The sequence below is a fragment of the Emydura macquarii genome, unplaced genomic scaffold, assembly GCF_026122565.2.
Source record: "Emydura macquarii macquarii isolate MOO-44397 ecotype Brisbane River unplaced genomic scaffold, CSIRO-AGI_Emac_v2 contig_1230, whole genome shotgun sequence".
NCBI lineage: Eukaryota > Metazoa > Chordata > Testudines > Chelidae > Emydura > Emydura macquarii.
In genome coordinates this window covers 22,289,502-22,313,753 of record NW_027131367.1, presented here as the reverse complement: position 1 = coordinate 22,313,753, position 24,252 = coordinate 22,289,502, and the positions used below count along the sequence as shown (strand labels likewise).

Sequence of the window (24,252 nt, the reverse complement as noted above, 5' to 3'; positions counted from 1 at the left end):
AGACGATCTCTATGAAAGAGTGTATAACTTCTGTAAAAAGCTACTAACCCTGCCGAAGCCTTACTGTACCATTGGCTTGGACTACGCGTTCCGGTTAAAAACAGAACGAATGGCACCAGGTTTGTGGAATTCATGGCTCCTGTCCTGTGGTGTGGGTGTGGTAGCTATGAAATAATGATGTCCTTGCTTTAGTAATGATTTGAGTCCCCAGAAGTGTGATAGGTATTTTCTGTGCACTGCATCTTTAAATGTCTTAAGAGCTCTCCTGGTATGCAGCGAGGGCTCCCATTCTGTTCTCTGAGTGGCAGAAGCAGAGAAGACCATCACACTGTGCTGTCTTCTCATGGAGACCTCAAGCTCACATTGAGTGATGTGGGCAAATGGAAGCAAATGCTCTTTCTTCGCGGAAAGGAAGAGAATTGGGCCCTGGTCTCAAGGATACTCACCATCCCAGTGCTATAACTATTATGGGGATTACAGTTGTGCCTAAAAGTATCCACTGAGATCAGAGCCACATTTTGTGAAGTTATTTTTTATTATTTGTATTACCATAGCACCTGAGAGCCCCAGTCATGGACCAGGACCCCGTTGTGCTAGGTGCTGTACAAACCCAGAACAAAAAAATGGTCCTTGCCCCAAAAAGCTCTCAATTTCAACAGATAAAACAGAGATGAAGTGGTTTCCCTAAGGTCACACATTGAGTGCAGCAGAGCAGGAACTGAACCCAGAACTTCTGAGTCCCAGCCCAGTCTCATCCCATAAAACCAGAAATTAACAATGGAAATTGATCTGCAACTGAAATGCAATGGACCCAGCTGGGCCAGTCCAGTGTTTGCAACTGTTACTAGCAACAGACAATTATTAAGCCACACAGTAAAACCATCCTTCTTAGATCTGTATCTTGAAATGAGAAATCTCCCTCTAACCTTAAACTGCTGCCTTTCCAACTTTGGCTCTCCCATCATCTCTATTTATTTTAAGCAGATGCTAAATACTGAAGGACCACCTAGTGTCTCCTGGAGAACCAATGTGTTTAGAAACAGTACTGCTGAAATCCTGTGCTTTCTATTTTCTCTGCCTTATTTGTTAAAATTATTCTTATTTATGCTTTTTCCCCCAATGGCTTCTGTCACCATCATACTAGAGCACAAAATAGGCCCTCCCCACACCTCCAGGAGATAGAGATCTGGTATTCCCATTTTAACTGAGGCAAAGGAGTCAGCTGAAGAATTGGGAGCAGAACCCAGATCTCCCCTAGCCCTTCTTTAACCCCAAGACCACGCTTCTTTGGCGACATATGAATGGGACGAGGAGCTTTAGGGCAGTTTCTGCATTGTCTTGCACCACAGCAAGGTGGGCAGAAAGCACCACCATTCCGACTTGGCCGCCGCAACTTTGTGTTGACACAAATAATGCCACAGGGTAAAAGTCAACTGAGAATCAGGACAAAGAACAGGACAATGTTGAATCAGGCCCTTTCTCCTGCCTCCACTTTTAAGTCTCCCCAATTTGTAATCGATTCAGCAAAGGAAGTGAAACAGGAAATGTGTAGCTGAGATTATCCCTAAACAGAAGATGTTTTCATGTGTTCCGTCAGAATTTCCTTTAGATTGTACTATCTTTATTCTGGGCTATATTAAACTGTGCTTGATTCTCCACTCACACCTGCTTTATCGCCGTGTAGCTCCATTGGTTTAGCAGAGTTACTCCTAACAGAGTTACACCAGGATAAGTGAGAGCAGGAATAGGCCACTCTCTTAATCTGGCATGTTACTATCTGTGCTCTGATCGTTGCATGTGCATATTTTTATTTGTTAGGGGTGTTATACCAAAGAATGGTTATTTCTGAACAAAGTCTGAAGAGCGAGCCATATCCTTATCAGGAAAGGTACGTACTGCCTGTTCTAGCGTGGCTTTTAAATGGCATTTTAATCTTGCAGCAAAATCTGTGCCTTTACTGCATACTGAACACAGCATTTAATGGCCCTGGGCAATACTATCAAAAATCTAACAGCTGTTAGCACTGGAGCAAAATCGAAGCCCACTAGTGATATTAAAAAGCAGAATATAATAGACTCCAGTGGCATATCAGGTTTGTTAAAACAAGCTTGGTGTCAGGAAGCTGGTGTTTGAGTATGCCAGCTGGTCTGCATGGCCCCAGGAGGCAAGCGGCTTCCCCTAGACATGTATAGAAGCACAGGAAGTGTCTGCAGCAGCTCAATGTAATTGAGCAGAATGCTGCTGACCCAAAACATGCAATCCAGTCTCAGCATGCAAATAATTACTCTGGGCCAAATTCAACCCTTGGGTAAGAGGGTGCAGCTCCACTGACTTCACTTGCATTGTATCTATGCACACGAGGGCTGAACCTGGCCCAATGGCAGACAGTTCTCTTCTTCTCTGAACCTCTGTCTGCAAAACTGGACCCAGCCATAGCAGAAAAAGCCAATGACCCACCTAGTCTAGTACCTTGCTCCAGATGGGGAACCATGCTGGCTTTAATCTCTTAGTTGTGCAGCGTTATACCACAGGATGAATTTCTTCCTGACACTGGCTGGCTGACAGTTTAAGCCCTGAAGCATTAAAGTAGCAGCCACCGCTTTGCATTTAAATGTGCAATGGCATGCCTTCCCTGCCCTCCCAGTCTTCACTGACTCCTGCCTTTTTGCATATTCTGCTTTGATAACCATATCCATTTATTTTATGCACCTGTTTTTTCAACCCTTCATTTCCGCAGAGTTTTCCTATTTGCAGATCCAGACGTGCTCTCCAAGGCTGTATGCGATGCACTAGTCACTGACGCCAGAGCTGCTCAGATGTATCAGAACCCCAGATCATGCATGTGCTATGTGATAATACGAGCTATGCAGGCGGCTCTGGGTGAGGACTGTGATGTTGAAAGTTTGCAGAGGATCCTTCAGGTAATGGGTTAGCCGCAACTTCGCATCACCGTGGGCTCGACCCATGTTTACATGAGGCCAGATGCTCAAAAGAGCTCTGCTCCCATTTACGCAACTCAATGAAGTGACCAGATTCTCAGTAGCACTCAGCCCCCACTGACACACAAAGCAGATTTTGCTACCCTTACACCCATTGAACAGCGCCTTGCTGTGCAAACGGTGCCAGTGAAGACAAGTGATTTCATATGGATATACACGTGTGTGTGGCTTCGTGTTGTAAGCACTTCCACTGTGCATTTGAAAGTCAGACAATAGAGCCGGTCAAAAAAAAAGCTAATTGTTTTTGCAGGACATTTGCAAAAAACAAAATAACATGGGGGCGGGCAGTTGTTTTCATTTTCATTGACATTTCCCACATTTAAAAAAATATATATTTGACAAAAACTGAAACCAAACATTGATATTTTTTTTTTCAGTTTTTGAAACCCGTTTCTGATGAAAAAAATGTTTGTTCAGTTTTCAATTTGCAGGTTTTCCTTGAAAAAAAACAGACAATTGAATTGAAATCAACAATTTTCCATGAAACCATTTGTTTGAGATGAAAAGCCATTTTTTTGGTTAAAAATAGGTCACAGCAGGAAAATGTGCAGCTCTCCGGAGCAGCCTTTTTAGGGGAGCACTGGGGAGCAGGCATGAGAGGCGTGGCACGCTAGTGGAGCCTGGCAAGCGCTGTCTATTTGGAACCCTCCAGCTAACATAAACCTGGCCAAAGTCTTTCACTTAGGAGCACCATCATCTCCTACAAAATCCTCTTCCTCTCATGTCCCACTGGGAGCAGTTCCAAGAGCCGGTTTGCTCTGCCGCTGAGTCTCCTGCCCTCGGTAAGGCCTCCAGCATGAACTGCAGCAGGTGCCCCTGCCTTGCAGAAGGTGGGGTGTATAGCTGGCTTAGAGCAGGATCAGTTAGTCTCTCTCCCTCCCAACTTGGCGCCCCCTGCCAGTCTCAGGTGCGCAGCCTGCCAGAACTGACCCCGATGTTAGGGCTATGGTGTGTCTGAGCCTATGTCTACACAGAGATAAAAAACCCACAGCTGGCCCGGATCAGCTGACTCAGGCTCTCACTCTGAGACTGAAAAATTGCTGGGTAGAAGTTCGGGCTTGGGCTGGAGCCTGACCATGCGAGGGGGGAGGGTCCCAGACCCACATGTCTACACTGCTGTTTTTAGCCCCATAGCGTGAGCCCAAGTCAGTTGAGCTGGCCTCTGAGACTTGTTGCCATGGGTCTGTTTTTGCTGTGTAGACATATCCAGGGAGTTCAATGCTATCTAATGGTCTTGTTTATGTCATCAGCTGTGAAATGATGGGGCGGGGTTTCAGTCCAGCAAAACCTAGTGGATGTCTTTTAGCTTCTCCCGTCTGTGTGTCTTGTTCACGGAGTGGATCTTATATTCACACCCCTGGTTATTAATAGCATCTCTCTGTGACAGGATAAGCCCACAGATGAGCTAGAGCACTGTTTCCGGCAAGTGGTGGCAGCCGTCGAGTGTACGGGAAGTGAGACAAATGCAGGCCGTGGCCAACATGCTGAGAGGCTGGAGAAGATCTACAGCATGGTGCTGAATTCCTCGGCAGCAGGTAAATATGGCGTCTGCTCCAAAAGCACAGGAGTCGAGGGGAAGTTAAATGAGGGCACACGTCCCGGGAGCAGCTGTGCAATCTGTGCCGTCTCTGGGGTTGACTAAACTTTCCTGAACCCTAGCAGTGCAAGTTCATCGTTTCCAGAGTGAACGGGATGCTAAGGCCTTGCGCACACCTGCTCTATCTACACCGGTACAGCTCCTGTAGTGTGGATGCGGTTATATGTGTATAAAGGCGCTTACACTGGTACAGCTTATCCCTGTATGGGATGGGGGATAAGATACACTGGTGTAAGGCACGTTCATGCCAGTAGGCCGCACCTAGAGGGTTCTGAGATGTACGTGGGACTCTGACGAACTGCACAGGGATATATTTTAATTACAGTTGATTAACTGCTGTGCACACATGGTGCTGCATTTCCACTGCACTGATGATTAATATTTTTTAAAAGAAAGCCTTGTTTCAGCCCCGATGCCAGGAGATGCTCCGCTGTTTTGAGCCTGGTCTAAACTTGATGGAACTGGCGAGAGGCTTACGCCGTTCTTCCCCTTTATGTGTTGGGCTCCAGGACAGGCTGGGGCTTAGAAGAACTAGACCTAGAGCAAAGCACTGAGGATTTCCAGTGCAGACGTGTGGGAGAATTGGCTGCTCCCTGATGTTTAATGAGCAGTTTCTTTTCCTCTCCCGTGTTGCTGGCGAGGCTGCGCGCTGTGCAGTCTCAGGACCCCTGTTAACAGAGTGCTTCCCGTTCCCGCAGGAGGCAGTTCACCTGAAGGGCTCCAGGGCACCCCGCTGCCCAACCCGAATATCAGCTTCCACTTGTGGACTGATGAAGACCAGCTCTGTGAGTGCCCGTCACTGACTGAAACGACACACTGGCAGTGTCTCAGGATGAAAAGCATTTGCCAAATAACGGGAATGCTGGTTCCAAGCAGGGGATCGGTGGCACAGTGCGTTGGGTTAATGCACCACGCTTTCCTGTGACCAGGTGGGGTGGCCCTTTAAGGTCAGTGGCTGAGCAGGGGAGGCCAACAAGCAGCTCACTTAAGGTGAAGGCTGCAAGGAGTAGAGAGGCTCCTACGGAAGAGCCTGGATCAAGGGAGGATACAGAAAGGGGTCTAGCCAGCTAGGTGGAAGACCTGGCTGGGGGTACCTGCTGGATCGGGAGCAAGAGGGGCCAGGTTTACCTGCTTTGATTGATGCTAAACTGTGTGTATGAATAGTAAACACATCCCTGGGGAAAGGGACTGAAGTATTGACACTGATGGGTAGTCACTGGACGTGGGCTAGCCCGCTGGCTTGCACATGACTGGGGAAACTGACGCAGGGACAGAGTCCTATGCTGGGTTTGGGGTGGTCTTGCTCTATTTCCTTCTTGAGGATTTGGTGAGAGGACATTGGTCATTGATTTGACTGGCAGATTTTGTTTGGGAAAGGCCCACAAGTGGGATAGCAGTGAGGATCCACAGGGCCGGACCTAGTTCTATGGCGTGTGAGGGCCCACAGCTGAAGTAGCAAGGGCAACTACAGATCAAGATTGGGTGCATTGACATGCCTGTGTAGGGGCAGCTGGTGTGAACTCCACTTGCCCAATGCCCGCCAGTGCTGTGTGGGGCTCCCCCCATTTATTTTGGGCTCTCTCTTTCATGAACCATGAAAGCACACACACAACACACCAGGTATGAAATGCAGGGAGGTAATGGGGTTTGTGTTTGTTACAGTGGCATTTCAGCAGACAGAGGGACAAATGTTCAGATCGACTGGCCTGGCCCAAAGCCCACTGGCACCGATGAAAGACTCCCGCGGATGTCAGTGGTCTTTGGATCGAGACCGTAGAGCTTAAAGTTAGGCATCTAAATCCACCGGTAGAAACCTAAAGCAGGGGCCTGAGCACTCGCAGCTTCCACTGACCTCAGCCCGGGGACGACTCCCGCCTGTGCACATAGCCCTCTTCACTCATGGCTTTCCTCCCACGTGCAGGGAAGGAGCTGGTGCTGTTCGTCCGCCCGCGGTCGCAGCCCTGTGAGCAGGACTACCTGAGCCAGGAGCTAGACAACTTTGAGATCCAGGACATCGTGTCTGACTGCGACTGCTGCGAGCAGACCCGCTTCTCCGTGCTCTCCAACGACAGCGGCATCGAACGGGACCTGCCTGCGACCAGCGAGGAGCTGCCTCTGCCCGGCGGCACCGAGGTGGAGCATGCCAGGCTCCACAGGAAGGGCGGCATTAAGAAAAGGATGTCCCCTTTGGAGAGCATGACCTTCCTGCAGAACAGCTGCAATGGCCCCGGGGCAAAGAACTCTGGGAAGCTGCACAGGAAGTCTGGCAGCACCGCGGTGCCTGTGCCTCACCTCCACAGACTGTACACTGCCCGCATTGTGGTTCTGGGCGATGACAGGGTCTTGGGGCAACTGGCCCAAGCCTATTACTCTCTGAGGTAACTAGAGGCTCCGGCCTCCTCTGACAGGAGGCGTTCCCATGCAGGGTGCGGTGGTGGTTAATACTGGGGAGGATTGCCCAGCACAGAGTTTGCAGCAGGGGTGGGATAGGTGCTGGCTGCTCCCACCTCACGCCACCACCTGTCAGGCTGCGGTTTACTCGGGAAGGGAAAGAGGGAGCCCAGAATGGAAGGGGGGTGCAGGCTAGTATGAGAGCTTCCCGGACTCACCTTTCCTGGTATGTAACACTGAAACTCCTAGAGCCCCGCAGGCCTCAGAGGCACCCGGCGGAGGATGACCCGGGAGCCTAGCTCTTTAGAATGGAGCAGCAGGAAGAGACGTGGTGGGATTCCAGCATTAGCATGCCACACGCCCCGGGAGCCAGGATTGAACCTGGGACCTCTGGTGTTAAAAGCAGGCGCCATAGCTCCCTGAGGTGACAGGCCCAGCACTATTAGCACAAAGGCTGAAGCAAAAGCATAAATGGGACTGGTCAAATATTTTCATTTGAAAACTTGTTCGATGGAAAATTGGGTTTTTGAGGAAACAAAAACGGAAACGTTTTCACTTTGGGTGTTTTCGGTTTTTTGATGAAAAGCTGAAATTTGCTCCTGGGGAAAAACCAAACATTTTCCAGCTCACAGACCTGTGTGCCCCAGCCACGAGCGTGCTGCATGGTGAGCGTGGATCACATTAATGCGGGTGGTAAGACCCCAACGTGCCAGCCGTTGGTGAGCCTGAAGAGCAGAGCTGGTGGGGAGAGGCGGGATGGTGCTGTGGTTAGGGAACTTGCCTGGGCTTCATGACCTCGGTTCCCTGCTTCTCCCGCCCAGACTTCCCGAGGGTCCTTGAACGAGCTGCTCCGTCTTTCTGTGCTCCACTCCTGTCTGTCCGTTGGGAGTGACAGCACTGCCCTCCCTCACATGGCTGCTGTACAGATAAATAAAGACCGGGAGGTGCTCAGCTGCTATGGGAATGGGTCCCAGATACGATAGGAAAGACCCCAGCGCCCTGAGGGGATTAGTGGTGGAAACTGTCCCCCTGCAAGGTGCTGAGGGAGCAGTGCTGCTGAACTTTGCGGCCCTAGCGGGAGGCAGCTGTGAGCTCCCATTCCCCTGAGGCAGTCAGCTGTGGGTGGCTTAGATCAAACATTGTAACTGTAAAAAAAAACAAACACAAGGTTATTTTTACATTTCAAGGAAACGAGAAACCAGACGCGTGTTCCTGACGCCGAGGCTGAACCTGCAGTTCTATTACATCCCTGTGGTGGAGGGGCAGCAAGGCACCTGGCCCACCGAGGTGAGCAATCATGCAGCGGGGGACTGGACCCTCTCGCCGCTCACAGCTTTGCTGAGGGGCTGCCAGGGCTCAGACTGAGCTGGTCCGAGTGTCTTTCGGGGGATTTAAGATACTCTGGAGATCCAGTTTCTACAGGATTTAAGATTTCATTCTGTGTCTACCCCTTGTGGCTCTGAAAAAACCTGCCAAATGGGACCCAACGTAGGGCTGTCTGCCTGACTCTGTAGACAGACCTAGTGATGGATTTAACATCTCAGCATTACCTATTTTGTTGCTAGTCATTTTAGCAGATGCATCCAGCTACTCTGGGATGGTAGAAGGAGCTAGGAATCATGCATAGAGCCTTTGCAGAGAAACACAGTTTTTCTTTTTGTCTGTCCCCTGCTTCCAATCAAAAACTAAGGTTGTGAAAATGAGTCTGTTTTCCTTCTGAGAGTCTGTGCCTGTCCTAGGGGAATATATGGCATTGAAGACATGTGGTCTGTTTCTGGCTCTGCCACTGACATGTTGTGTGACCATGGTCAAATCACTTCCCTTCACTGTGCCTCAGTTTCCCCATCTGTTAAATGGTGGTAGTATTATTATTTATCATTTGCATTGTAGTAGCACCTAGGAGTCACCATCATGGACCAGGACCTCATTGCGCTAGGTGCTGTACAAATACAGAACAGAAAGATGGATCCTGTCTCAAAGACCTGACAGTCGAATGATCTCCATGTTTGTGAAGCGCTTGTAGATCCTTGGATAAAAATTGCTATTTGTGAACAGCATTTTTTGCCAAAGGCTGGATCCTGCAATGAGCTCCAAGCACCAGACCCCTGTATTGACTCTATTGACGTCAGTGGGGCTGCACAGGGACTTTGGGGGTCTTTCTGCATACAGCTCATGGCAGGATCAGGGTCTAAATGTGACTAGAAGTTGGGACAGCCTGAAGCAGGGAGGATACCCTTTGGATCAGCACCACAGCTCTGAGCCCTGGGCAACAGGCTGCTGTGCTATCTTGGGCCCCATGAGAAACCAATGAATATTTACAGCTCATGGCAGTCTGAATTTGCCCCCGAGTGGCAGTATATCCTGACAGCCTGCGCACGTATTATTATTAGTTTACTTAATTCATTACCTTTCTTTATCTTTGAGCACCTAGTGCTGCGGGAAAGGTTCTAGCTACTCCACGGCAGCAGGCAAAGACTCTGCCCCCAAGAGCTGACAATCGAGATTTGACACAACACCATGAGGGTCATAAACCGACCAGTGAGGGTGCACAGTGGAGAAGGGATAAGATCAGGACAATAGGCCATGTCTACACTAGTGAGCTTACAGTGGCCCAGCTGTACCGATGCAGCTGCACCGCTGGAAGATCGCTTGTATAGTCATTCTACGCCAACAGGAGAGAGCTCTGCTGTCGGCACACTATAACTACTCAATGAGCTGCAGTAGCTACGTTGGCGGGAGACGCTTTCCCACCGACATAGCTCTTATGCCAACGAAACCTATGTTGCTTAGGGCTGTGGTTTTTTCACACCCCTGAGTGACATCCATTTTGCCAGCCTAAGTGCTAGTGTAGACATAGCCTTACTGAGCATCTGTCTACACTGCATTTGTGACTGCAGCATGTGTAGACATACCCAGAGCTGGCTTTGATCTAACTACTTCAAAACTGGCTTGTGTAACAATACAGCAAGGCTGCGGCAGCATGGGAGCAGCCACTCAGACAGATATGTACCCAGGGTCCTGTGTGCGGGGCTAGACCATGCAGCTGCCCCTGCTGGCACAGCTTCACTGCTGTTGTTACTTCAGCTAGTTCTGATCTAGCTGTGATCCAGCCATATCAAAGCCTGGTCGGAAATGTCTACATGTGCTGCAGCCACACTTCCCAACTGCAGTATGGATGTATCCGCAGTGAGCTGTGAACCACGCACACCGGAACGTGCATCGCCCACGCTGGGATGGCTACAGAGAGCCGTTTAGATGAGGTGGCGCGGGCTGTACAGGCACGCTGAGGACTCTGTGTACGTACTCACGTTGTTGAAGCCATTGCAGCTACACTGCCATGTTTTTAGCCATGCTGGCCCAGGCAAAGCCGGCACGTGAGTCTATCCAAGCTTAGATTGCAATATAGACATATCCACAGAGGGAGAAGGTTTGGTTGATAGCAAGAGTGCACCCCAATAAAAGCAGCCGTTCGTTTGGCGTCGGGTGTCTTTAACCCTTTCCTCGAGGGATATTATTCTGGGTCTAACCAGCAGGTGCAATGAGCTGACTGTCCTGTGCTGTGTGTTTCTCCGCCTCCAGGATCATACTACGCCTGGCCAAATGGAACTCTGCGAGCTGGCTGTGTATCTGGGGAGAGCTGACCCTTGGTATGAGAGCAACATCAACACACTGTGTCACATGATCCCCAAGCTGGCCACCATGGTATGAGGGGGAACCCTTCCTTTTGTGCACTGCTCGGGTCCTGTGCGTCAGAAACCTCTGAGTGAACTTCTCAGAGCTAAAAGTCCCCATCGTGTGTCTCTTTCTGAGTTCTATACTTTCTCAGTCATGTGGAAAATACACAGAGAGGCCATGCCACACATTTGGGGTGCGCGGTTGTGCTTGTGCAGATCTGTGATTTCACAATATTTAATGATTTGTTAAGGTTTGTGATCATTTGTATACCTGTAGCAATATTCCAAGGGTAGTCATGCAGGGCAGCTGAATGGTGGTGGGAAGACGTCATGCTCTGAAGAGGATGACATGGCAGGATGACGAGCAGTATCCGTGCTGGGGCACTTCACTGAAGCAGATTCTCTTTGATTGAGGCTCAGTGTTGCAAACTTAGTAACTGGGGAGCGGGGAAGCAAAATGAGGCATGTGTCAAAAAGCCTGTCTGTGTAGGGGATTTGCAGCTCTTGTTGGCTGGCTTTTTCAAATCATTGACAGTTCGCCTTTAAACAGGGGCAGTTGGGTGGGATGGCAAAGGGTGGAGACTCTCCTCTTCCGAGGTCTTGCTCTGACTGATCTGCATGCAGAAATCAAGCGCTTTCGGTGGGTGGGTGCCTCATTGTGGTAACTTACCGAAGAGAGAGTCGGGATCTGAGTGATGGTTTCAGAGAAGTGACTGCAGGTGATGCAAACTGTGCTTTCCACACAGCCCTCCTCCCTGAGCAAGCTCCCCGTGTCTGACCCGTTCATTATCGATGTGATTGCTTACTACGTGCGCCTGGGCATCCAGCCAGTCTATTTCCAGGTCTATGCTGTTAAGGTCAGTGTCTTGTCTGTCATCCTTTAAGAGATCACACTAGCAGCAGCCAGTAGCCCACAATCACACTCTAGTTCATATCCCGTTGTGGGGGAGGGTTTCCTGGCCAACCTGTGCAAAGCTCCCAGGTTTTTCAGGACTTCATGCAAATATCAGCTTTGATCTACATGGTCTCCAGTCCCATCTCTTACCTCTGAGCTCCTGGTTCCAATCCTCCTCCAAATCTCATAAGGAAGCTCAGTTTGAGCCATTGGGCTCCATCTGGGTCACCTCAGGACCATGCAGAAAAGCTAATTTCATGTGATTTTTGGCACTGAACCATAAATCAGTTCCAGGTGCCTGTTTAACTGGACGCAGGTTTGTGTGCAAGCCCCCTTAGTTCAGATTCTGCGATGAAATATGGAATCATGTGACTCGTGGGTGGTTTTGCCAGACGCTCTGCAGGGTCTTTGGATTTCCTGAAACATTTTATTTATTTCCTGCCGTCGTCTCTGACACAGAATTCAACATGCGACTAAAACAATTAGCAAAGGACTCTGAGGAGACCACCTGGTTAGATCATTAGCAGGAACTGAATCCAGGGCTTAGAGGCTCCAAAGCACTTGAGTTACTCTATCACTTCACCTCCAGGGCTAGTCCCATTAGCTGGGAACAGAACCAGGTGTCTGGCTATCTTCTGTGGATCAGCCCCAGAGGGGGGCAGGTAACTCACCTTGTCAGCACTGTACCTCACAGGACTTTATCTCCTTCCTATAACTTTGGCATTGTTCAGCCCCCACCTCACTTAATCCTCATGTCGTATGGCTGGTGATCTTGTTATTTTTAAATTATTTTTATTCCCCAATTTTTCTCCTCCGTGATGCAAAGTCATCGCCAGGTGACTCACTGGGCATTTCTCCTAACACCAAGGTGCCTCAAACAGGAATTTCCAGCCTCACAGCTGATCAGCATATGGGTACAGAGACTGGGGTCCTATGTAGGAGCCCACACTTAAGTCAAGCGTGACACTTGGTGGTGGGGTGAATAGTGCCCTGGGGAAATCCCCCTTCTTTGCACTACTGGCCAATCCCATGTTCTCTTTCTGGAAGTTCTTACGCTCCCTGATACTGTGTTTAGATTCTGCGATGAAATGTGGAATCAGGCAACTCTTGGGAGGGTTTCTCAGACTCTTTGTAGGGCGGTCCTTTCTTCCAGAGCTTAGCTCTCCTCTGTGACTAAGGAGACGTGCATGAAATTCCACTGTTATTCCTCACATGTACATTGCCTCTGGCTGCTTGTTCCCCACATGAAGTCACACCCTCCCTGAGGTATCACTGCTGGTTGCTGCAGAGATGACTATAATGTCACAGTGGATCACATGTGGGGACCAATCAGGAGCTGTTCCCAGAGAAGTTCTTTTCCTCTTTCAGATTTTCTTCAGCAACGTGGCGCAAGAGCCAGCAGAGGACGTATTTCTCACCGAGCTGAGTGCCAAGGTGCAAGATTGCAAAGCTCCCAAAGGTGTGTAGTGGCAGAGCTGGCGCTAGGCATAAGCAGACTAAGCAATTGCCTAGGGACCTGAGCAGTTCCAGGAGGCCTCTATTCACTTTTTATTATAAGAACTTGCGTGTTTTAGTACTGTGTGTGAGGGGGACAGTCAAAAATATTCCTGTTTACGGCCTCCGATGGGCTAGCACCGGCACTGCATAGTGGGTCTCAGCATCTCCTCCCCTACCATGAGTTCCCCTTCAACCGTGCTTGCCTCTCTCTTTAGTAAGCTTTTCTCATGTGTAATCACACTCACCTCCATCACCTGGGTCCTGCCTCATGCAGTAATTGAGGCCACAAGGGCCCGGAGTGAGATGATAATCTAATGGCTGATGAGGATTTCAGCTCATGCATATGTCTCCTTGTGATGTCACAGGCTAGAACGCATGAGCTGTTCTTCCTCCGTCATGTCAATGCACCTGTGGAAAGGCCTGGCTTTTCACATCTGAAATCCAGGCTGCTCAGAAAACCCATTCGTAGGCACATGCTGTACAGGCTTAGAAAATGCACCATAGTGATGCAGTGGAGCACCTCCCAGGTGCATCTTAGAGTCATGGACTTGGCTGTATAGAGATACAACTCCCCTGACAGGATAACAGCCAGCCCACGAATAGCTAGTGCAGAGCTTTGTGCATGGCCATTAGATGTTTGTAGAGCTCCATCCCAGTAGCTGAAACTACCAGGTGCTTCTACGTACATGCTTCCAAGCAAAGCAGGGTCGGAGTTCGAAAAGTAGACTTTTTGGGGGAAGGGAGGGGGATTTGAAATGTTTTCCCAAGATGTTCTGCCTCCAAGTAGAGTTGGTAGGTTGGGGACACTTCGTAAAAGAACAGGAAAGGAAACTGCCTGGCTCCTAATTCTACGGTTAGAACTAAACTACAGTAATAGAGCCTGCTCCCATTAAAGTCAATGGATGCCTTTCCATTGCTGTTGGATGTATACCTTCAATGAGCAATGTTGCCATTCAGGCCCTGTTCCCATTGGTTTCCTTCTTCCAGATCATATACAGACAAAGAAGAAAACAATGCTGGAAGTCCCTGGGGCAGATCTCGCAGTAACATACAGCAAGGTAAGACAGGCCTTGCTATTCACTGTACTCCTCTTGACGCATCTGGGAGCTCTCTGTCTGCAGGGGCTCTGAGGCAGATCTCTGCGACAAGGAAACACTGCCTTTGCGTTTGCTCCTGAGAACGTGGCTGTTCTCCTTTTAGCACATGCATTGCTTGAGTGGCTTAATGTGCCAAGATATCCTCTTACCTGAAAAGAGATGTCGGTTCCTGGATCAGCCTGAGTAATGATGAGCCAGCTATTCCTGGAACATCCAGCCTATCCTGGAAAACTTGGTTGGGATGCACAAGACCAGCCCCTACTGGTTAATTGTAAAGTCCAACCTATGGGATTATGATTTCTAATGAGCCTTCCTTTGTCCTCCTATTGCACATCTACAAAGGAGGGGTACTTTTCAGTGAACAACTTGATCATCTATGGTAGTCGTCAGTTCTCTTTGGTTTGGGCCCCCAAAGGTTGACCATGTCAAGTTAATGTGTTTTTAAAGGACCCATCTACATTAGCTCCTAAGCAATGTTTAAAATCAAGTTAGCGAACACTAACACACATCTTTTTCCTAACCAGACAAAGCCTAAGGGCCCAATTCTGCCACCCTTATTTAGACTGCATAGCGCTTTACCCAGTTGGCAGTCTAATTAAAATCAGCGATGCTCCTCGCCGAGTAAGATATTGCTGAACCTGAATAAGGGAGGCAGAATCTGGCAGACACGTGGGCAATTCCGTTCTGCCTGAGCAGCTTCGAATCTGGTTTTTTAACATAGCCCTTTATAGTTATTTCCCCACCTTTTTTCCTCTCAATTTAGATGCATTTTCCCCACTCCTAATCTTATGCTTTTTCTATCAGCAAGAGGGGCTGGCAAGGTGCCTTTTTGGGTTTAAGCAGGGGCTGGGCATACTGTGGGTTTGAAAGCTTGAGCAGAAGACGAATGTTATCAGGTATGCTTAGGAGAGACTGCGAGAAAAACCGCAGAGGGAAGATACCCAGGCGGGTGAAAAGTGGAGCAGACTGAAAACCAGAGAAAGAGGGAGAGAGAGAGAGAAACCAAAGGAAAATATTAATCTAGCCTGTCCTAGTGTTCCCTGGATCAGGCACCCGGTTGCTTTTCTTCAGGCCAAACATGTTGGTCACCATGGAATGTAACATGGAATGAGTGAAATGAGCAAAATGAGTTTTATGTGCAGGTTTTGCTGAGTGATCGGAAGAAAGTGGTGGCTGTCTTGCTGCGATCTACCGGCCTGGTGATGAAAGCCATTCCCTCAAACGAAGCAGAAGGTGAGGATTTACTGGTAGAGCACTGTTCGCTGAGCTCCCAACTATTCAGTCCTCTGGAGATTCCTGAGCAGGACTTTGGAAAGGCCAAAGAAGAGTCCGGCCCCCAGAGAATCGGTCCCAGAGTGCTTGGTGCATGCTATGGCTGGGCTCATGGTCATGCATCTGACTGAGTCATGCCCCACTTTTAAGGAGCTCCCAGTAACCAAGGATGTAGCATAGCTACAAACTGGACTCAGTTATGCTTCTTTGTGCCTTTATATCCCACTTCTTGTGCATTTCTCATAGGTTTCTGTTCTGAGTACAAGCCAAGGTGGAAGGGAGAAAGAAAGAAAGAAAGAAAGAAAGAAAGAAAGAAAGATCTGTCTCTGGGGGCTAGACCTTCAGTTGGTGTAAACCAGGGGTCGGCAATCTGTGGCACGCGTGCCAAAGGTGGCAAGTGTGATAAGTGTGAGCGGCATGCTGCGCTGCTCCTGGCCCCAAAGCAGGGCCACGTGGTGGCCGCTCTCCCATTCCGGCCCCGCCACTCTCCCACGTGGCAGTGGAGGCCGGGAGGCTGCGGGACCAGGTTGGCGCACTGGGCAGGCCAGGAACTGCGCGGGGGCTGCTCCCCCCTTCCGGCCCCATCACTTTCCCACGTGGCAGGCAGGGGCCGAGAGGAGAGGCTGAGGGGCCAGGTCGGTGCGCCACTGGCCTTGTCCAGGAGCCACGTGGCGGCCGCTCACCTCTGCCCCCGGCCAGGGCACCGCTGGGCCCACATGGGAGAGGGGCATCCACCGGGAATGTCAGCAGGGACTGGCTCCTCAGAGGAGGGCCCAGCTGGTGCCTCCCCCAGGTACGCCACTGCTGCAGCGGGGGGAGATGGGGAGAGCAGGAAACTGGCCCCAAACCCTTCCTCCCTCCCCCCTGCCGCCGCAACAGCCTGGCCAGGGTGCTGGGCCCACAGCACGTGGAAGAGGGCTGGGGGGAAGAATTGGCACCCCCCTTCCAAGAGGTTGCCGACCACTGGTGTAAACTGTCATCGCTCCCCCTTTCTGTCAGCCCATGACCCCCAGTGGAGATACCCCTTGGGGTGACAGAGGATGGAGGCACTGCAAAGGCAGCACTCTCAGCCCTGCCTAGAGCAAGGGAACAGGACAGGAGTAACTAGAGTTGCTCTCCAGGGCCCCCTCAGACAGATGCTAGGAGCTGTACCCAGGCAGACAGATGGTCATTCTGGCATATACCTTTGGGGGGCGATGGAGAGCACAGTCTCTGCCAGTCAAAGCAAGGAAAGCTGGGCCGACCTGTGCTCCAATCTCAGTCTAACGCCCCGATTCTGTTGCAGATCTGATGTGCTTGAATGTAAATATTACTGAAGTCGTCAAAACCTCTAACCTGTCAGGAAGATCATTTGCTGTAAGTACCCATGTCCCCTTGGGGGTGGTGATTCAGAGCCACAAGCTGAGCAATGTTGGGCCAGGCCAGTGCTTGAATGAGAGCTCTCCCAGGAAATCCCAGACTGTTGCAGAGAGGGAGGAAGGAGGACCAGCCAACCTAGTTACACAGACATGCTGTAAGGGTCCTGTCCACACTGCAGAATAAGGTTGTTAAAAAAGGAAGCCAGCACCCCAAACTCCCATTGCACTCAGTGAGGGGTCCACCCAGGACGCAGGGCAGGGCTTAAAGTGCCTGACCCCACAGATGCTACTGAGGCTACTGCTCACTGCCATAAACAGCCTATTATCGGTCAGGGAGCTACTCGCTGCAGGAAATAGTGCACTCAGCTGGGCTTGCAGGATCAGGCCCATTGCTCAGGATCCTTTGGGATGAATGATGTAGATGGGAAAACATGTAATTAAAGGCATGATTATTAGAGATTTCACTTCTTACTACTGCAGAGACTGCAGACGGAAATGCTCCATTGCTCTGTGGAAGGAGGAAGAGCTATTGTACACAGCTATTGTACACAGCTGGTCAGAAAAGGGTTTAAGTTTGTTTTTTCCCCATGGCAAATTTCAGTTTTTTGTTGAGACTCCAGGCAGATCTGTCACTGTCCCTCGGTTCTGCCTGGATGGAACACCGTGCATTCGCATCTCTCCTCTGCAAGGCTCTGCCATTAGGGCACTGTGCCTTGGGCAGTGGTACGTTATGATCCAGAGGACAAACATCACTAGATACAGTGTTTGACTCTTGTTTACACGAAGGCCCCGGTACATTCACACCCACTTTCAGGCCCCTTTGTCCTGCCAGAACGGTGCAAAGAGGGCTTAGTGTAACTGAAGGTCTGTCTCCACAGCAGTCGGAGGTGTGAGGGCAGCTTGTGTGGGCTCGCCAGTGCTAGCTCCAATCTAGCTAGTGCAGCTAAGAGTAGCACTGCAGAAGCAGCAACATACCCTCTTGTTGGCTGGGAAGGAGTGTATGCACCCAGGGTCCCCAGCGGGTTTGTACAGCCTGTCTTCACTGCTACTTTTAGCTAGATTAAAGCTAGCATGGGCATACCTACGTGAGCAGCAATCACACCTCCAATCACAGAGTAGACATATCCTGAGAATCAGGTCTTTAGTGCCAAATGGACCAAAGGCATGTTTCTGTATCGCCTATTCCCATGTATTTCAGGCATCCCGGGTGAGATTCTGTGACTCACAGCCCAAGGGAAGGAGGGCTATAAGCCACCTTTGTGCCCGCCCAATCCTGGGCTACTCTGGGGCCTTCAGCGTACCTTAAACAGCTCTAGGGGCCTGTCAAAGTTATGGCAGCCTCTCCAATCTCTCCTGAGGCAGAGCTGCCTAGAATCTCTGCAGCGTGGTGTGCTGTAGCACTGCCCGACTCACCCTCGGCATGACCCCAGGCTACACCAGGGCTTGCAAAGTGATCCTCAGAAAGCAGTTTTGCAGTGCTTATGTGAGGGAAACGTTTCTCCACTGGACACAGGGGTTTTAGGGCCCCTTTGTGCCACTCCAGTCCTTTTGGCTGGCATAAAGGGGCTGGAGTAGGGGTGGGAGATCTCACCCCAGAACTCTAACACTGCAATCCCTTGTAAGGCTGCTTGAGGAACGTGCCTCCCCATTTGCTGTGGAAACTCCTGGCCAATATTTTCAAAAGTGGCCAGTGATTTTGGAGGCCTAATTTGGGAGACCTTAAAGGGGCCTGATTTTCACAGCTGTTGAGCATCTGCATTTGTCACTGACTTCAACTGGGTCTGTGCAGGTTCTTCACCTTTGAAAATCAGGTCCCTTTAATGAGCCTCAAGTTAGGCACCCAAATCACTGGCTGCTTTTGAAAATATTGGCCAGTTTCTGCCTGGGAGAATTAAAAGGAAGAAGCCAGTTCCCTCTGTTCCAGCAGTCATGTCTTGGTCCAAGGTTCAAAGAGAGATGTACGTGTGCTTGCACACACCATACGCACTCATCATCTATCGTGGAGCAGCCTTGAGAATGGAAGTGAAAAATGGAACAGGGCTTTTTTTTTTTCTTCTTTTTTCTGTTGCTCCAGTCAGCAACAAACCAGATCAGAACATGCAATATCAAAATCGAGAGCAAGGAGCCAAGGACCTTCACGGTGCGCCTGGACAAGGACTTCAGAAGGACCTACACGAATGTGGTTGGGTAAGGCTTAATAAGCAATGCACTATTGAGTTAAAGTTAGGCTCCCTCAGAGACACAGCATGTCTTTTCACAAGGCTCCTCAGGCCCCCAGAGGATGTGATGCTGGTTAGTGACCCGAGCACAGGCCTGGAAGTCAGGCGATATGGGTTCTAGTCCTGACTCTGCTGCTAACTTGGTGAGAAGCCTTGAGTGTGTCTCCCTGTGCCTACTATCACCAATGTAAAATGAAGACCATGATACTGACTCTCCTTCAGAAAGTGTTTTGAGATCGTTGCATGGAAACACTATATAAATACAAACTACTTTATCATATACACTACATGATAAAAAAGAGTGGCTAAAGCAAAGGCCCAGGGGCGGGGAGATCTGGCTCATTTCCCAACACCGCCATAAACTTTTTCAATGTCTCTGTATTTCCACCTTCCCATTTGTAAGGTGCAATAATACTCTCCTACCTCCCATAGGGGTGTTCAAGCCTAACTCATTAATGTTTATAAGAGACAAGGTGGGTGAGGTAGTATCTTTTATTGGACCAACTTCTGTTGGTGAAAGAGACAAGCTTTCGAGCCACACAGCGCTCCTTTGAGATCCAGGGATAGAAAGTATTATCCAAGTGTATTTTTGTGCATGATGCACTGGATTTCGATACAGGAGTTTTCATTTCTTGCTTGAAACTGTTGTATGATGTTGTTTGCGTTCAACCCCAGAAGTGGCTGCATTTCTGTGGTGGGGGAAATGATTCTTCTCTACGGCTTGTAAAGTCATTTGGGACACTTCAAGATAAAGGCACTGTAGAAATCTGAAGGCGGGAATGGGTAGTCTGCATGAGCAGATTTGATAACATATCAGCAAAAAAAATGAGGTTCTTCAAGTATTTGTGCAGGCTGGATTTGTATTTTAAGAACCAAAACTTTGCCCTAAATAGCATCCACAACAAAAGTGTACCATACACCAATTTACATGCATCCATCACAGTCACTTGCAGGGATTTGAACTCAGGCCTCCCAGCACAAAATTGCAAGCTGCTACCACTTGAGTAGAGCTGGTTGAAAAATGTCAAAAGTCAAAACTATTTGATGAAGAAAAGGAAGATTCTTTTTAGGTGTGAAAAATGTGTCCCGTTTTTCAACTGGCTCAACAACTGAGCTGAAAGAAAAGCCCTTGGTGTGAGAGCAGTTGGCTGTATAGTCAGAAATCAGCCACTAGGAGGAGATGTGATCATTCACTAGATCAGTGCATTACACATGCACACATAACTGTGCACATAAACCCTGCATTTGAATATGCAGCTCTGATAGCCAGGTGTGCAAATGGGTATTAATGCATCAGTATTAGTGCATATAGATGGCAGCTGGCAGGCAGACAAGTCAGTTTGGGTGCTCACAATCTAGGGACTGAAAATGAAGCTTCATTATTTTTGCCATTTTTTATTTAGGACAAAGATTATTGACATCTCTGACTTAACCTAGTTTCTGGCTACTCTCCTCTTTTGTCCTTTCCTTCCCTGTTTTCTCTCTCCCTCATCACATATAGCCAACAGTGAGTCTTATTCTTTTTCTTTCTATCTGTGTTCTTATCGTCTGTTGAAGAGGATTTTGAGGGAATTGGCTTCCAAGAAAATGGTTTCTTTCAAAGAAAGTGATTTAGGATTGCCCATCAAAGGAACAGTCATAGACTATAAGGTCAGAAGGGACCAGTATGATCATCTAGTCCGACTTCCTGCACAACGCAGGCCACAGAACTTCACCCACCCACTCCTGTAATAGACCCCTAACCTAAGACTGAGTTACTGAAGTCCTCAAATAATGATTTAAAGACTTAAAGGTAGAGAGAATCCACCAGCAAGTGACCCGTGCCCCATGCTACAGAGGAAGGCAAAAAACCACCAGGGTCTCTGCCAGTCTGCCCTTGTGGAAAATTCCTTCCCAACCCCAAATACGGCGATCAGTTAAATCCTGAGCCTGTGGGCAAGACTCACTAGCCAGACACTCAGAAAGAATTCTCTGTAGTAACTCAGAACCCACCTCATCAAACATCCCACTGCAGGCCATTGGGTATATTTACCGCTAGTAACCTAAGATCTTAATTGCCAAATTAGGCTGTCCTATCATACCATCCCTTCCATAAACTTATCAAGCTGAGTTTTGAAGCCAGCTAGGTTTCTTGCCCCCACTGCTCCCCTTGGAAGGCTGTTCCAGAACTTCACTCCCCTGATGGTTAGAAATCTTCATCTAATTTCAAGTCTAAATTTCCTGATGGCCAGTTTATGTCCATTAGTTCTCGTGTCCACATTGGTGCTGAACTTAAATAATTCCTCTCCCTCCCTGGTATTTATCCGTCTGATGTATTTATAGAGAGCAATCATACCTCCCCTCAACCTTCTTTTGGTTAGGCTAAACAAGCCAAGCTCTTTGAGTCTCCTCTCGAAAGGCAGGTTTTCCATTCCTCGGATCATACTAGTAGTCCTTCTCTGCACCAGTCTGAATTCATCTTTCTTAAACATGGGAGACCAGAACTGCACACAGTATTCCAGATGAGGTCTGACCAATACCTTGTATAACGACACTAACACCTCCTTATCTCTACTGTAAATACCTCACCTGATGCATCCTAGGACTGCATTGGCTTTTTTCACGGCCACATCACATTGGGTGTAGACAGGCTAGTGGTCAGTAAAAAAAGCCCTGTGGGTGGGATGTGCTACCCTCCAAGCCTGGAGGAAGGGATTTCCCATGTCAACAGCCAGAGGCTGCTGCAGACAATCTGCCACCCTAGGCAAAACTTCAGTGTGCGACCCTCTCCTTGCCCTAGGAGTAGGGCAGTAGATTTGGCTGACTGCCCCTCCATGACAGAGGGGTGGCTGGGCCAAATCTGAGCAAGTGGCATTGTCATCTGGCATTCTCAGTCACAATCCCACTCAAATTTGGCCCATCCACCTCTCTGTCATAATGGAGGGGGGGCTGAGCCAAATTTGTCACCTTAGGCAGCTGCCCAGTTGACCTATAGCCAAAGTGGGCTCTGGCAGCCCCATAACCTGAAAGCTTTGGGGCCCAGCTGGTATAAAAAAGATCCGACAAGAGTTTCTTACAAACCCAACCAGGGGAAACATTATGTGAAGCTCACGATAACGCTGCAGTGTGTGAAACATTTGCAGAGACTAGAAATGAGACCTTCAAGAAATAAGAGAGGGGCTGGCTGCTGTGAGAAGGGCAGGTGGTGCTCTTCCTCCCAGGTAGAAGCTTGTGTTGGGGGATGCTGCCATCTTTTGGATGAAGTGTAAAACCAAGGTTCTTGCTTCTTTTTTGCATAAAAGTCCCAGGGCACTTTTTGTGCAAACAGCAGGGTGTCAGCTTTGGTGTCATGGCAGAAGTCCAGTCTGACTTATTACATTCTGCATTAGTAAATTCCCCCAGCAGTTTCAAACCGATAGTTTTCTCCTTCACTTCCTATCCTAAAACTACTGGGCAGTGTTGTGGCATCATTAAAAACTGCCACGTCCTGCACCAGCAGTTCCTGCCTTTCAGTGATTGGAGAAATGAAGTGTTTATGTATTAGACAGGTTCAAGCCTCAACATTTGGATCTGGAATTTGAACATCCCAAAATTCAAGGGCATTGGATTAAAGGATTTTGGCTTGGGCCAAATGCAAAATTTGGATCTGGATTTGGATTTCAAATGCCTTCAAAGTTCTGGGAAGTTTGAAAGTGGAGTTTTGGTTCACGCCTATCTGTAGTACATACAGTTTGCATTCCCCGAATCAAACTAAGGCTAGCTTAAGGTACTATGTGAATCAAATAATAATAATAATATGAATGAGATCATCTTTCCAGCAAAACCCAGTGCAAGATTACAAACAGACTATAAATCTTAGTTACACGTGTGTAAATGCAAAGCAACAGCTAAAGCCAGTGGAGTTACTTTGGATATACACTGGTGTAACTGAGATCAGTAATTGGCCAATGATTCAGCACGTTCAGTAAAAATATCTTTCTTCTCTTGTAGTGTGGAAGTTTCTCCTTGCCTGGAACCTAGTTACTGCTTGCAAAAGATAAAGACAATGAGATTTGGCCTGCATGAACCGGAGAATGTGGGACTGGCCAAATACATACCCAAATCTTTGCTATTGCCCATCAACACATTTGCAGGCATCATCCAGTGACGAAGATAAGAAAAAATGGACATGAGAGGAGCTTGTAAAGAATCCCTCATTGGGTCACAATGGAACGAGGACTGAAGAGGACACTAAAAGCCACCGACAGTGATTTCACAATGATTCTACTCATAAAGCTACAACAGTAGATGGAGTTAGGGCTCAGAGAAGAAAGTAAAAATCAGGCAAACTGTTGTAATGCTGTGGCTTAGGCCTGAGCCAAGGAACAGGGCCTGAGGAAAGATGGGAGAGAAGGGAGCTTTCTCAGAAGAAGGACTGGAGACAAGCTGGCAGGGTTTGGCTCCTACTTGCTCTAGGTGTGTCACAAGGTGCAATTACTATTATTTAATATTTTATATAACAGTAGTGCCTGAAAACCCCTAATCAGGGATCAGGGCCCCATTGTGCTGGGTGCTGCACAGATACACATGAAGCCAGGGTCCCGGCTCCAAAGCAATATATTTGAATCACTTGGGCAGACAGGCAATTGCCTCAAAACTAAGTGCTCAATGTTCATTCAGCAAAGAAGAAAAACTTGTAAGGGCTGATTGAAATTGGCGCATCAGGAGGATCTGCCCAGCTCCCACTGAGGTCAGTGGGAAAAACTGACACCGATTTCCATGCTAATGGCTTTGGCTAGTATCAAACAAACTAACTCGTTTTAAAAGCAAACGCTCCCGTAGCAACAGATGCACAAGTACCTATCTTCATTCCTGCTTGTTGCCAGCTGAAGTCATTTCAGATACCCAGTGTAGATTCATTATCTAATCCAAAAAATCCAGCACCAACAAGGCTTCCCTTCAATCTTGATAGTTGTTATTAGGTTTTCCTTGAGTGAGACTATCAGTGTTTACTCCTAGAGACTAGATTACACAAACCCCAAATTGTTCTCTGCTCCCACACCTCATTACCAGTGTTACTTTGTCCCAAGGATGCAAGAAACAGCTACCCAAAGAAACCATCAGTGGCTTCTCTAGTTTCTTGGCCTTCATGTACTTTCTGTTTGATTCACTCTTTAGTGTTCTTATGCTATAGGTTGGTGGGAAGTGCCTGATGCCCAGAGCAGTTTACGGGTGGTAATGTATACATTAATGTATAATATATATATATATATATATATATATATATTACATTAC

General features: G+C 48.6%; 1 protein-coding gene across 1 annotated transcript; it reads left to right on the top strand.

The window, feature by feature from the left end:
* The first annotated feature begins 46 nt into the window (after positions 1-46).
* PIK3R6 (phosphoinositide-3-kinase regulatory subunit 6) lies at positions 47-24,198 on the top strand. Its single transcript, XM_067547878.1, has 15 exons — positions 47-119; positions 1,819-1,888; positions 2,738-2,921; positions 4,387-4,534; positions 5,295-5,381; positions 6,518-6,974; positions 8,175-8,274; positions 10,567-10,689; positions 11,408-11,518; positions 12,925-13,015; positions 14,041-14,111; positions 15,293-15,383; positions 16,708-16,778; positions 18,855-18,967; positions 22,969-24,198. Exons 1-15 carry the CDS (start codon positions 110-112, stop codon positions 23,123-23,125), a joined length of 1,884 nt encoding a protein of 627 aa, XP_067403979.1. The 5' UTR covers positions 47-109; the 3' UTR covers positions 23,126-24,198.
* The last annotated feature ends 54 nt before the right edge of the window (positions 24,199-24,252 follow it).